The sequence below is a fragment of the Rhinoraja longicauda genome, chromosome 42 (assembly GCF_053455715.1).
Source record: "Rhinoraja longicauda isolate Sanriku21f chromosome 42, sRhiLon1.1, whole genome shotgun sequence".
Lineage (NCBI taxonomy): Eukaryota > Metazoa > Chordata > Chondrichthyes > Rajiformes > Arhynchobatidae > Rhinoraja > Rhinoraja longicauda.
Genome location: NC_135994.1, coordinates 170,118 through 183,094, shown reverse-complemented (window position 1 = coordinate 183,094; position 12,977 = coordinate 170,118). Strand labels below are relative to the sequence as shown.

The 12,977-nt window shown below is 49.2% G+C and overlaps 1 protein-coding gene across 4 annotated transcripts in view; it reads right to left on the bottom strand.

The window, feature by feature from the left end:
* Positions 1-12,977, bottom strand: part of timeless (timeless circadian clock) — a 34,283-nt gene that overhangs the window by 1,932 nt on the left and 19,374 nt on the right. For all 4 annotated transcript variants that reach the window (XM_078431263.1, XM_078431264.1, XM_078431261.1 and 1 more), the window contains 11 exons: positions 12,567-12,768; positions 9,535-9,680; positions 8,968-9,056; positions 7,933-8,056; positions 6,995-7,077; positions 5,807-5,949; positions 4,768-4,987; positions 3,274-3,342; positions 2,653-2,771; positions 1,646-1,841; positions 1,322-1,400 (listed from right to left, as the gene is read on the bottom strand). In XM_078431263.1, coding sequence (XP_078287389.1) covers positions 1,322-1,400; positions 1,646-1,841; positions 2,653-2,771; positions 3,274-3,342; positions 4,768-4,987; positions 5,807-5,949; positions 6,995-7,077; positions 7,933-8,056; positions 8,968-9,056; positions 9,535-9,680; positions 12,567-12,768 — 1,470 coding nt within the window. The remainder of the gene's footprint in view (positions 1-1,321; positions 1,401-1,645; positions 1,842-2,652; positions 2,772-3,273; positions 3,343-4,767; positions 4,988-5,806; positions 5,950-6,994; positions 7,078-7,932; positions 8,057-8,967; positions 9,057-9,534; positions 9,681-12,566; positions 12,769-12,977) is intronic.

The following is a 12,977-nucleotide window of genomic DNA, read 5'->3' as shown; positions in this document are numbered from 1 at the left end:
TCGAGAACCAGAGGACATAGGTTTAAGGTGAGGGGAAAGTTTGAATAGGAAACTGAGGGGCAACTTTCTTTACACAGTGGGTGCTGGACGTATGGAACGAGCTGCCAGAAGAGATACTATCACATTTAAAATAAATTTGGACATGTTCATGGGGTAGGACAGGTTTAGAGGGATATAGGCCAAACATGGGTAGATGGGGCATGTTGGCCGGTGTGGGCAGGTGGAACTAATGTAGATTAGACATGTTGGTCGGTGTGGGCAGGTGGGACTAGTGTAGATGGGGCATGTTGGTCGGTGTGGGCAGGTGGGACTAGTGTAGATGGGGCATGTTGGTCGGTGTGGGCAGGTGGGACTAGTGTAGATGAGACATGTTGGTCGGTGTGGGCGGGTGGGACTAGTGTAGATGGGGCATGTTGGTCGGTGTGGGCGGGTGGGACTAGTGTAGATGGGGCATGTTGGTCGGTGTGGGCTGGTGGGACTAGTGTAGATGGGGCATGTTGGTCAGTGTGGGCAGGTGGGACTAGTGTAGATGGGGCATGTTGGTCGGTGTGGGCAGGTGGGACTAGTGTAGATGGGGCATGTTGGTCGGTGTGGGCAGGTGGGACTAGTGAAGATGGGGCATGTTGGTCGGTGTGGGCAGGTGGGACTAGTGTAGATGGGGCATGTTGGTCAGTGTGGGCAGGTGGGACTAGTGTAGATGGGGCATGTTGGTCAGTGTGGGCAGGTGGGACTAGTGTAGATGAGACATGTTGGCCGGTGTGGGCAGGTGGGACTAGTGTAGATGGGGCATGTTGGTCGGTGTGGGCAGGTGGGACTAGTGTAGATGGGGCATGTTGGTCAGTGTGGGCAAGTTGGGCTGAAGGGCCCATTTCCGTGCTGTTTGAGTATGACCCTATGACTGCAGATGCCGGAATCTGGAACAAAAAACAGGACGCTGGGAGAACTCGGTGGGACATTTCCCCATGTCAAAATTGTTTTGTGGGCTTGGTGCGTGAACAGTTTGTGCCACACTGCAATGCGACCTGGAACCGACTGATTAAAAATGTTCCCCAAAGTCAGTTCCCTAAGAATTCTTGAAGCGAGCAGAATGAGGAAGCTTTTCATCAGCCAGAGACGAGGGAGCTTGGAGCATGATCTATTTTCCGCGTAACGGATAGTTCTCTCCATTCATGCTTTGTCATGAGCTAGTTGGTCGGTAACTGCCCAACTTACCCTCCTTCCTCAGTGGTGTACAGCGGGAATTCTTCCCACACCGCGGTGCACTGCCATCAGATTCAGAGCACTGGAGCTTACCGACTGAGGGCCGTTGCTCATCACTTACCTTTTGATGTCTTCGTCTGATCCAGAGGGAGACTCAGGGGCATCGCTGCCTCTCGCTTCAGGCTCAGCATCACCACCTGCTAAATATATTACAAAATATGAACGTCACTTGGTGTTTGTATCAATAAATTATTCCTCTCCTTTTGCCTCAACCTACACCCTACAATCAAAACCTAATGGTGTTGGAAGCCGTTCCCCAGCAATGTAACTGGTGAATGCACATCTACAAAACACAGCATTATCACTATTAACAAGATACTAAGGAGCCAGCAATGAAAGCACAAGCTTCGAGTGCCAAGCTGTTCCGATGTATTTACACTCGTACCTTTGGAGGCCGCAGCATGTCTCTCGCTGGCCATCACAAGAGCCCGCAAGGCCTCGGACTTGTGACCTGCACTAATGTTGACGTCACCGTCCTGGGCCGTTCCTCCTTCCCCTCCACCATCCTGCAGGGCGACAACTGAAGCAATCTTACGCAACTGCACGGCACTCACGTTGGCAGAAATTCGCCAAAACGATTCCTGGAAGAAATTTTAAAAACTGCAATTGTAGAAATTATTCCAGAAGAGCAAGGAACAAAAGGGAAGTCGTAAAGGAAACTAGATTACCAGCAGATTCAGCAACAGCGTCTCCTCGCTGTTATCAGAGTACTGAATAATATCAGTCTGAAGAAGGGTCTCGACCAGAAACGTAGCCCATTACTGAGATGCTGCCTGACCTGCTGAGTTACTCCAGCATTTTGTGAATAAATACCTTCGATTTGTACCAGCATCTGCAGTTATTTTCTTACACTGAATGTTCTCTCGTCAGCTACAGGTTTGTCCCCATCTCCCAACCTACATCATTGCACACCTTGCACTTTCTCTGTAACACTATATTCTGCATTCTGATGTTTATTTATCCCTGTCGTATCTGTGTGTGGGTTGATTGTACTCACATACAGTCTGGTTATTGATTTGATACCACACAAACAAAAGCTTTTCACTGTACCTCGAAGGTATTTATTCACAAAATGCTGGAGTAACTCAGCAGGTCAGGCAGCATCTTCTTCGTCCACCCACCTTACCCACGCCATCTTGGCATATTGGGACACTCCCATTTTCCGCCATTTGGTTCATAGCCCTCTAAACCCTTCCTATTCATATATCTTTTTAAGTCATAATTGTATCTGCTGCAATAACTTCCTCAGGTGTAAGAAGTGTCCATGTTTACACTGCAGAGGTGCACAAATGTCTAATCCAGACACAGCGAGCCTTCCTGTCCTTCCATGACAAACACTTATTTGGTTCATTGACCATCTTCATTTAGGTTCATTAGCATTTGCACATTTACCTGTTCATCAGCAGGAGGTCGGATTCCGACTATCTTCAGAAGCTTCTGGAACACCTCGTTGTCCATGGCATCTTCGTTTTCTTCAGAGAAGGGGACGAGCGGCACAGCGATCAAGGTCCCTGCAACCGGTGAAACACGGAGACAATACAACTACTGCCACAACATGCGACATGCAACTGGGAGAGAGAGAGAGAGATGTACTTTCAGGCAGGCACGTGCAAGCTACAGTAAGAGGGCCGCTCTTACAATTTATAAATGCCGGGCGGCCACCATTGGTGGAGCGGGAGCACGTGGCCGCTGGCTGGGCGAGGTCACGTGGGGCGCGGGGCGGTGACGTCACCCTTTGTCTCTTATTTGGGAGTGAGGAAGTTGGCAACCCTACTAATACGGGACAAGGGCGGTCCCGTACGGGACAAACTAATTTAGCCCAAAATACGGGACGTCCCGGCTAATACAGGACAGTTGGCAATCTTAACGATGGGTGTCATAGGTAACTGTCAGGGAAGGAGAAGTTTCAATACCACTTGTTTCAGCCGAGACAGTGATCTTTGTGGGACTCCTGCAATTCCCTGGGAATGAAGCAACAGGATACAAAGAATGGTAAATAAGAGTCGCACTGACCATCAACTTCTCGTTTGTCCGCCGTTCTGTTGAGGCAGTTCTGCAGCCACAAAAGAGGACCCGACAGACCTGCATTGCAAAAGTGAAAGCCATCATTTAAAAATCATTCAGCTCACATTATCCACGTCACTGAAATCTATGCAGATTGAAAGATACTGCTCCACATTAAACCAGTTTCAAAACTAAATACCCCCCAACACATGATACTGGGAAATGAGGGAAGCAGCAGGGTTGGTGGGCATCAATGTGTTGAGACTTCTCAGCAGTCGTGGTATCCCAATAAACCAGTATAATTTCTTCAAGAAAAATATTGCAGATTCAGTAAATCTGAAATGCAAATAGAAAATGTTCAGCAGGTCAGGATGCATCTGTGAACAGAGCTGACGTTTCAGGGTGATGACGTTGCATCCACCTGAAGCATCAACTGTTTCCCTGTCCACTGATGCTTCCTGGTGCAGCACATTTTCAGTCACCCCCCTCACCCCCACCTCAATTTTCATTCTTCCCCCCTTCAACAAACAACTACTCTTTTCCTACTGTTTTGTCTCTCAATCCCTCCTCTCCACCAAATCCTGAACATAACAGTGGAGAAGCAGCTTCTATTTCAAATGTTATCCATTTCCTCTCGAGGATAGACAGTGGGGTAGACAGTCAGAACTAGATCCCAGGGTGGGAATGCCAAATATTAGAGGGCATAGCTTTAAAGTAGGAGGGGCTACGTTTAACAGAGATGTGTGACACGTTTTGTTTTACACAAGGTGGTGGGTGCCTGGGATGTGCTGCTAGAGGTGGTGGTGGTGGGTGCCTGGGATGTGCTGCTAGAGGTGGTGGTGGTGGGTGCCTGGGATGTGCTGCTAGAGGTGGTGGTGGTGGGGTGAAGAAGCTTGTAGATAGGCACATGGCTATATTGGGAATGGACAGAGATGGATTATGTGCAGGCAGGTGAGAGTTGATCTTGCATCATGTTCCACACGGACAATGTGGGACGTTGGGCCTGTTTCTGTGCTGTTCTGTGTTCTAAATGCAAGCCTTTCCCACACAAACTGAGCCCAGTACTGATAACTGGATCAGATAACACAGCAGCAAGAATTGGACATTGGGCGTATGGACTGATTGTCCACAAGCATGCAGTTGGCACGGGTGTGGTGCGGTGTGGTGAAAGAGCCCGTTTCAGTGCCATATTATTCTATTAAACTGCGGTGAAAGAGCAAGGACAAGCTTGAGTGCCTATTAGCTGTGGTGCACCTCAGCCTACAGATTAAGAATGTCCTCACACTGAACTCAAACCCAGGTCCCAGAACACTGACAACTCATGGCCCTTCCCTTACTCTCTCCATCCCTTTAGTACACCCATCCACAATCCCACTCTGAGATTAGTTTTGCAAGTCAAATAAAACCACATTGTCACTTTGTTCCATTTTACAAGATGATGTGAATGATTTTCCCCCCACACATTTGCATGACAGCAATGGAAGTTTGCAGTGAAGGTTTGACCTTGCTGTTGAAGTTTGCAGCACAGAGCTGGAATTGCTGGGTCAGGCTCGCTCGTGCCAAGCTGCTGCCTGTGGCCTTTCGTGGCATATCTCAGTGTGGACTTGGTGCTGTGCTCTGCCCTCTCGTCCACACTCCAGTCATCTTCGTCCAGCTCGTCCTCCTCCTCAGACGGCCCCTGGCTGGGACCACAACTCACGTCATCGGCAGAATCCTCTTCCTCCTGAAAGGACAATTTACAGACAGAAACTTTTGTAACTCGGGGGAAGTCAGCTGCCTTTCAGATACATTTCTGCCTCCTCTTCCCCCCACCAAGGCAAACACACAATGAACAAAGTTCCACCAGACAGAATAACGGTGGCGCAGCGGTAGAGTTGCTGCCTTACAGCGAATGCAGCGCAGGAGACTCAGGTTCGATCCTGACTACGGGCGCCGTCTGTACGGAGTTTGTACGTTCTCCCCGTGACCTGCGTGGGTTTTCTTCGAGATCTTCGGTTTCCTCCCACACTCCAAAGACGTACAGGTATGTAGGTTAATTGACTGGGTAAATGTAAAAATTGTCCCTAGTGTGTGTAGGATAGTGTTAGTGTGCGGGGATCGCTGGGCGGCGCGGACTCGGTGGGCCGAAGGGCCTGTTTCCGCGCTGTATCTCTAAATCTAAAATCTAAATCTAAACCACAAACTCAATGATCTATTTAAAAAACATTTAAAGTGCTGAACTTGGAAACAAACACAGAGAAAACAATTCAAGTCTGTTCAACCTCTCTCTGGAAATGAGGAGCCGAGTGGGCCACTAGGCTATTTGAACCAACTCCAGCATTCATTGTGATCATGGCTAATCAACTGGATTGTCTCCTCTTCTTGCCTTGTCCTGCACCCCATGATCACTTTGGCCTTTAGACCGATATTTAACTCGTTTGTGGATACATTTAATGATTTGGCTTCAGCTGCCTTCTCTGGTGGACAATTCCACAGGTTCAACACCGCCCGGGAGAAGAGATTTCTCCCTGACCTCTGGAGCACCGCAGAAACACGAGAGTACCTGGCGTTCTCCTTTTGTAAGCTTCCTCCTCTTCTTGTAGAGTTCCTTCCTGTCGGAAACGAGGCCCATGCTGATCAGCTTAGCAATAATCCTTGCTCGGGACCGCTTGTGGGTTATTTTTTTCATGATATCACCAAGGACATCTTAGGATCAAAAAAGATAACTTTCATCAATTGCATTGGTCCCAGGTTGCAACAGACAAACGATTGGCTGGATAATGAAGGGATCACTTTAAAAAGTAACTATTCACAAAATGCTGGAGTAACTCAGCAGGTCAGGCAGCATCTCAGGAGAGAAGGAATGGGTGACGTTTCGGGTCGAGACCCTTCCTCAGACTAATGTCAGGGGGGCGGGCGGAGGGAATGGACAGACGACGTTTCGGGTCGGGACCCTTCTTCAGACTGATTGGAGTAGGGGGGAGAAAGTTGGAAAAGGGAGCTGGGGCAGGACAAGGCCTGGCAAGTGATAGGTGGATACAGGCGAGGGCGATTTGATAGGCAGATGGGCGGAATAAGTGACAAGGGGAGAGGTGAAACAGGGACAAAAAGGAGTCAGATAAGGAGAGGAGTGAAATGTAAAGCTGGAGGGAGGAGTGTGGGTGGAAGTGGACAGGGGGGGATAAAAGAGAAATGGGGAACTCAGGGATGGGAGATGAGTGTACAAAGGAAGGGAAGGAGCAGGGTGACTGGGAGGGGGGAGCAGGGTGACTGGGAGGGGAGGGGCAGGGTGACTGGGAGGGGGGGAGCAGGGTGACTGGGAGGGGGGGAGCAGGGTGACTGGGAGAGGGGGAGCAGGGTGACTGGGAGGGGGGGGAGCAGGGTGACTGGGAGGGGGGGAGCAGGGTGACTGGGAGGGGGGGGGAGCAGGGTGACTGGGAGGGGGGGGAGCAGGGTGACTGGGAGGGGGGGAGCAGGGTGACTGGGAGGGGAGGGGCAGGGTGACTGGGAGGGGAGGGGCAGGGTGACTGGGAGGGGAGGGGCAGGGTGACTGGGAGGGGAAGGGGCAGGGTGACTGGGAGGGGGGGGTGACTGGGAGGGGGGGAGCAGGGTGACTGGGGGGTAGGTGAGATTGAGAGGCAGTGGGAGAGAAGGGAGCACACTGGGGTGGGAGGGCATGGAAAAGAGAGTGGGGGAAGGGGAGCGAGCAAATTAATTCCAGCTAACCATAGTCAAAGCAAAAACAATGTACCAGCAGATCCTCTGAACTCCACAAACAGTGTCTCCAGCTCAATTTCCTGCTCCTCTCTCCAGAGCGTGATGTTAGTTCCCTTCCTCAAAAACAACAAAAACAAAGAGGGTTAAAAGGAATCTCACTTGCGACACAGTATCTTGACATCACCCACAACTCGGTTATAAATGCTTTGCCCATTATAAGCCCCAAATAGACAGACTGAAGAAACTGTTGATGGTCACAGGGGTGATATAGTAAAACCATTCTGTAACTCCTTCCATCAGAGCCCCAGCATCCAGCGGCCTAGAGCATTTGCACATCCCAGGCCCTTGGTCAATGCCCTCTGACATTGCCCATTAGGATGTGGTCAGGAGTTCCACGCTGCAACCTGTCCTCAAACTTGCTGCCATTTGACAAATCATCCAGTCTTGTCCTCCATACTACACGCAAGGAAAGGATGCAATCATGCGTGCAAACCTTCATTTTACTGCTTCATGATAGACAATAGACAATAGGTGCAGGAGGAGGCCATTCAGCCCTTCGAGCCTGTACGCACCGCCATTCAATGTGATCATGGCTGATCATTCTCAATCAGTACCCCGTTCCTGCCTTCTCCCCATACCCACTGACTCCGCTATCCTTAAGAGCTCTATCTAACTCTCTCTTGAATGCATTCAGAGAATTGGCCTCCACTGCCTTCTGAGGCAGAGAATTCCAGATTCACAACTCTCTGACTGAAAACGTTTTTCCTCATCTCAGTTCTAAATGGCCTACCCCTTATTCTTAAACTGTGGCCCCTTGTTCTTAATTGGATGCTCCAATTAACAGTGCCATTTTCAAATAAACAACGAAGCCTCACACTGACGGAAACTGAAGCAAGCAAAATACCAAAACTCATCCTTGACCAAATGACCAGGTTGGCAGCTTCCATGCCAGTTTGTCAGACAAGTACTTACTTGACACGTTTGAGGTCTTTTATACTGTCCACCAGGTTCAGCTTAACAAGTTTGGCAGCAATCTGCTTTCTGGTCCTCGTCTCATTTTTAATGTGTTCCATGATGCTGTCAATGACATCTTTACCTGGAAAAGGAAAGGCTGCAATGCAATACACCACCAGATCCTGCTTCAGCATCCCTCTGAAGCATCGAGGACTTTGCAATGTAAATCCCACATAGAGGAACATAGTACAGCACAGAAGCTGGCCCTTCGGCCCACAATGTCTGTGCCGAACACGATGCCAAGACCAACTCATATCTGCCTGCACATAATCTATATCCCTCCATACCCACGTGCCTATCCAAAGTCCCTTAAACACCACTATCATATCAGCCTCCACCACCATTCCCGGCAGTACATTTCAGGCACCCACCACCCTCTGTGTAAAAAAACTTGCCCCTCACATCTCCTTTAAACATAAAAAGTTTTAGATTTTTAGATTTAGAGATACAGCGCAGAAACAGGCCCTTCGGCCCACCGGGTCCGTGCCGCCCAACGATCCCCGCACATTAACACTATCCTACACCCACTAGGGACAATTTTTTTAAAACATTTGCCCAGCCAATTAACCGACAAACCTGCACGTCTTTGGAGTGTGGGAGGAAACCAAAGATCTCGGAGAAAACCCACGCAGGTCACGGGGAGAACGTACAAACTCCGTACAGACGGCACCCGTAGTCAGGATCGCTGTAAGGCAGCAACTCTACCGCTGCGCCACTTGAAGGGGAAACATTTACAGGGAACTGGTGAAAGAGCAGGGATTGGAAATAGTTGGATTGCTCTCAAAGAACTACACAGGCATAATGGACCAAAATATCTTCCTTCAGACACCAAGACTTAATGGCAAGGAAGCATCCAGTTCCTTTTAGGAAGGAGATGAGAAGGGGGGGGAGAGGGGGAAGGGGCGGAGAGGGGGAAAGGGAGATGGGGAAGGGGAGTCAACAGTACACTTGATTTAGGACATATTCAGAAATAGCCCCAAACAGAACACATACCTCCTTCTTCCTCTTTGGCCTGTAGGTACAATGTTTCCAGCTCCTGCTCTTCCTCTGATGACCAACTTGGAATCCTATGATTTGGCCCACTGAAAAAAACCCATGAAACATTGATGACCACACACGCAAGGGACTGCCACTGTGACACCATCACCTTCCACTCTATTAGCAGAAGCATTGCACCTGTAGGTTGGTCAGCATGCACAAAGCTGAAGCAGTGATAGTACACTATGGCCACCAAACATTCCTTGAGCGATAGATCGGGGAAGTGAGTGCGGTGGGGAAGTGGGGCAGAGAAGGAGGTGAGATAGATCAGCCACAATCATATTGAATGGTGGGGCAGGCTTGAGTGGACTACTGCTGCTCCAATATTCACATTTCAGGTCCACACCAGGCTATGACAGCGTTCAGACATCCATCTAACAATAAGGATCATTATTACTATCAAAGCAGCAGCAACACGTGGGATCTATGTCTTCAGAATGATTGTTTTAATCAGCTGGGACCTTGCAGTTTAGCACATACAAAGACCCACAATCTCCCAAGCGTCTTGTTCATAGCACTTGCCTTTCCTCGTCTTTCCTGTAACCCTCCGTCATCTCTCGAATGTTTGCAATATTTTTCCAGAACAGCAACTCCACAAAGGCCTTGCTGTTGCTGGCAGCTAAAGAGAAGAATCGGCCTAAGACGTATCTGGAGAACTTCACCAGCTCCTGTTGTGAAAACAGAACAGAGATTAAAATACTAAGCATGCATCGAGCTGCTGCAATTGATGGAAGAACCGAATGGGCTGCAAGGCCATGACTGGGCGGCAGAGTGGCACAGGTGTTACAGCACCAGAGACCAAGGTTGGATCCTGACCTCGGGTGCTGTCTGTGTGGAGTTTGCACATTCACCCTGTGGCCACACGAGTTTCCTCCTTGTGCTCCGGTCTCCTCCCACGTCCCACAGACGTGTGGGTTTGTAAACTGCCCCCTAGTGCGTAGGGAGTGGATGAGAAAGTGGGATAACATAGAACTAGTGATTGAACTAGTGAACGAGTGATTGATAGTTGGTGTGGACTCGGTGGGCCAAAGGGTCTGTCTTTAAACTATAATTCTGGATGAAGCTGGCAGTAATTAGAGCGGGGGCCAAAAGTCAGGTCTAAAGATGACTGGAAATTGCAGGTTTGTGGACACCAGGTAAGTAAGTGGAGGAGCAGGCTTTGGTGGGGCACGCTGACATGAGAATTTAGCCAAGCGAAGAAAGGCTGAGAGTGCCAAAGTTGTTCCACGTAGCTTCTCAGTGCAAGTGCAACTAAATTACAAAGCATGCTGGACTGACGCAAGAGAAATATAATTAGCCTGGGATGATTAACAACCATGACAAATTGTTACATTGATTTCATTTCAATAAACCAGTACAGTACAACCACAACTGAATGCCCGGAAAACAATTTCAAATGTGTTGCGAAAGACTTGATAACCTGACATCTAATACAAAGTTAAAGGTAGACACAAAATGCTGGAGTAACTCAGCGGGTCAGGCAGCATCTCGGGACGACCCGAAACGTCACCCATTCCTTCTCTCCCGAGATGCTGCCTGACCCGCTGAGTTACTCCAGCATTTTGTGTCTACCTTCGATTTTATCCAGCATCGGCAGTTTTTTCTTATCTAATACAAAGTTTATTTGTCTGGCAACAGACTCTCATACAAACTTACAATTCTGTTTGCACTTCCCAACACTTGGTCCGTAGCTTTCCATGCCTTAGTAATTCGAGAACTCACCTCGATAATTCTGAAATATTGAGTCTCTGCCTCCACCACCCGCTCAGACTCCAACCACCCTCTGGGGGGGGGGGGGGGTCATCAAACCCTCAATTCCTCTCTAACTCTCCTACCTCTCACCTTAAACCTACGCCTTCTGATTATGGACACATTGCTGAGGGGAAAGGTGTGCTACCATTAGGGTTGCCAACTTCCTCACTCCCAAATACGGGACAAGGTGACGTCACCGCCTGCACCCCACGTGACCTCACCCAGCCAGCGGCCACGTGCTCCCGCGCCGGGCGGCCGCCATTGGTGTAGCGGGAGCACGTGGCCGCTGGCTGGGTGAGGTCACGTGGGGGCGCGGGGCGGTGACTGCACCCTTTGTCCCGTATTTGGGAGTGAGGAAGTTGGCAACCCTACTAATACGGGACAAGGGCAAACTAATTTAGCCCCAAATACGGGATGTCCTGGCTAATACGGGACAGTTGGCAACTCTACCTACCATCCACACTATCCTTGCCCCTCATATTTTTATACACCTGTATCAGGATCCCACCAGCCTTCTCTGCACACTCCCTAGTCAATCACATCCCTCCCAAGGTGTTGTGACCAGAACTGTACACAGTACTCCAGCTGTGGCCTGGCCAATGCTCCACCACAACCACCCTGTTCTTGTTTTCTACGTACCTCCAACCTCATCTATTGCATCCGCTGCTCCAGATGTCAACTTATTTACATCGGCGAAACCAAGCGCAGGCTCGGTGATCGCTTCGTTCAACACCTGCGCTCGGTCCGCGTTGGCCAAACTGATCTCCCGGTGGCCGAGCACTTCAACTCCCCCTCCCATTCCCAGTATGACCTTTCTGTCATGGGCCTCCTCCAGTGTCATAGTTAGGCCCACCGGAAATTGGAGGAACAGCACCTCATATTTCGCCTGGGCAGCCTAAGGCCCAGTGGTATGAACATTGACTTCTCCCACTTTAGATAGTTCCTCTGTCCCTCTCTTCCCCTCCCCCTTCCCAGTTCTCCCTCTATCTTCCTGTCTCCACCTATATCCTTCCTTTGTCCCGCCCCCCTGACATCAGTCTGAAGAAGAGTCTCGACCCGAAACATCACCCATTCCTTCTCTCCTGAGATGCTGCCTGACCTCCAGCATTTTGTGAATAAATACCTTCGATTTGTACCCGCATCTGCAGTTATTGTCTTATACTTACACCTTCTTAATCACTTTATCTACCCGTGCTGATCCATGACCACATACTAAAAGGTCCTCAATATTTCCTCACGTCCTCTTTGCTGTGTGTCCCCTAGCTTTATTACACCTTTCAAAGATGAATCTTCACAATAAGCGAGTTTGGTATCTCGACCGCCCGCGCATGCGCAGGTCACAGGTCACTTGTGCTAAACATTCTCGCCGGCTGAGCTGCTGCGTGTCTACAGACCTGCGTTTCATCCGCATTTTCCAGTTTTGCTCCTTCGAGGTAAGAAAATACTGCTCTCAAAACTATTAATTAGGTGTATTTATGGTTAATTTGTAAAAAAACACAATGATTTTGTAGGTTTTTGTTGCTTTATGCTTCAGTGAGTGAGCGAGATCGTGACGATTTTCTTTTGCTTTGTAACTTTCTGCTGGAGCTGCTGCTCAAGTGGGAATATGTCGCACTTCCCAAACCAAGAGTTATTCTCGGTTTTTACCAAACTTGCTTATTTCCAGGATTGAATTCCATCTGCCATTGCTCTGCCCATCTTACCAATATCCATCTCCTCTCTATCAGCAACAGTACCAAACTTCCTGTCATCTGCAAAGTTACCACTCGTACTACCTGCTACATGACCACATTGCAACCTACCTGGTATGCACTAGTAGCCGGGTCCTCCAGAATGCGACCGAATAAGTGGAACACTGAAAGCTGATAAAGAAGGGTGTCCATCTTCAAGTCATACGCTACACGATAGAGCATCTTTACAATGCAGTGGTTGGTATGAGCACTGTTATGCCGGTAGTCCTTTAGCAGGAGAACATAGGGCTTCACCACCCCCGCATTTGCAAACCTAAAGCGAACAGATGGAAGGATGGCAAGGAAAAGAAAAGTCAGTCAACTGTATACAGGGTTTACTATTCTTCTCCATTCAATGTGATCATGGCTGATCATTCTCAATCAGTACCCCGTTCCTGCCTTCTCCCCATACCCCCTGACTCCGCTATCCTTAAGTGCTCTATCCAGCTCTCTCTTGAATGCATTCAGAGAATTGGCCTCCAC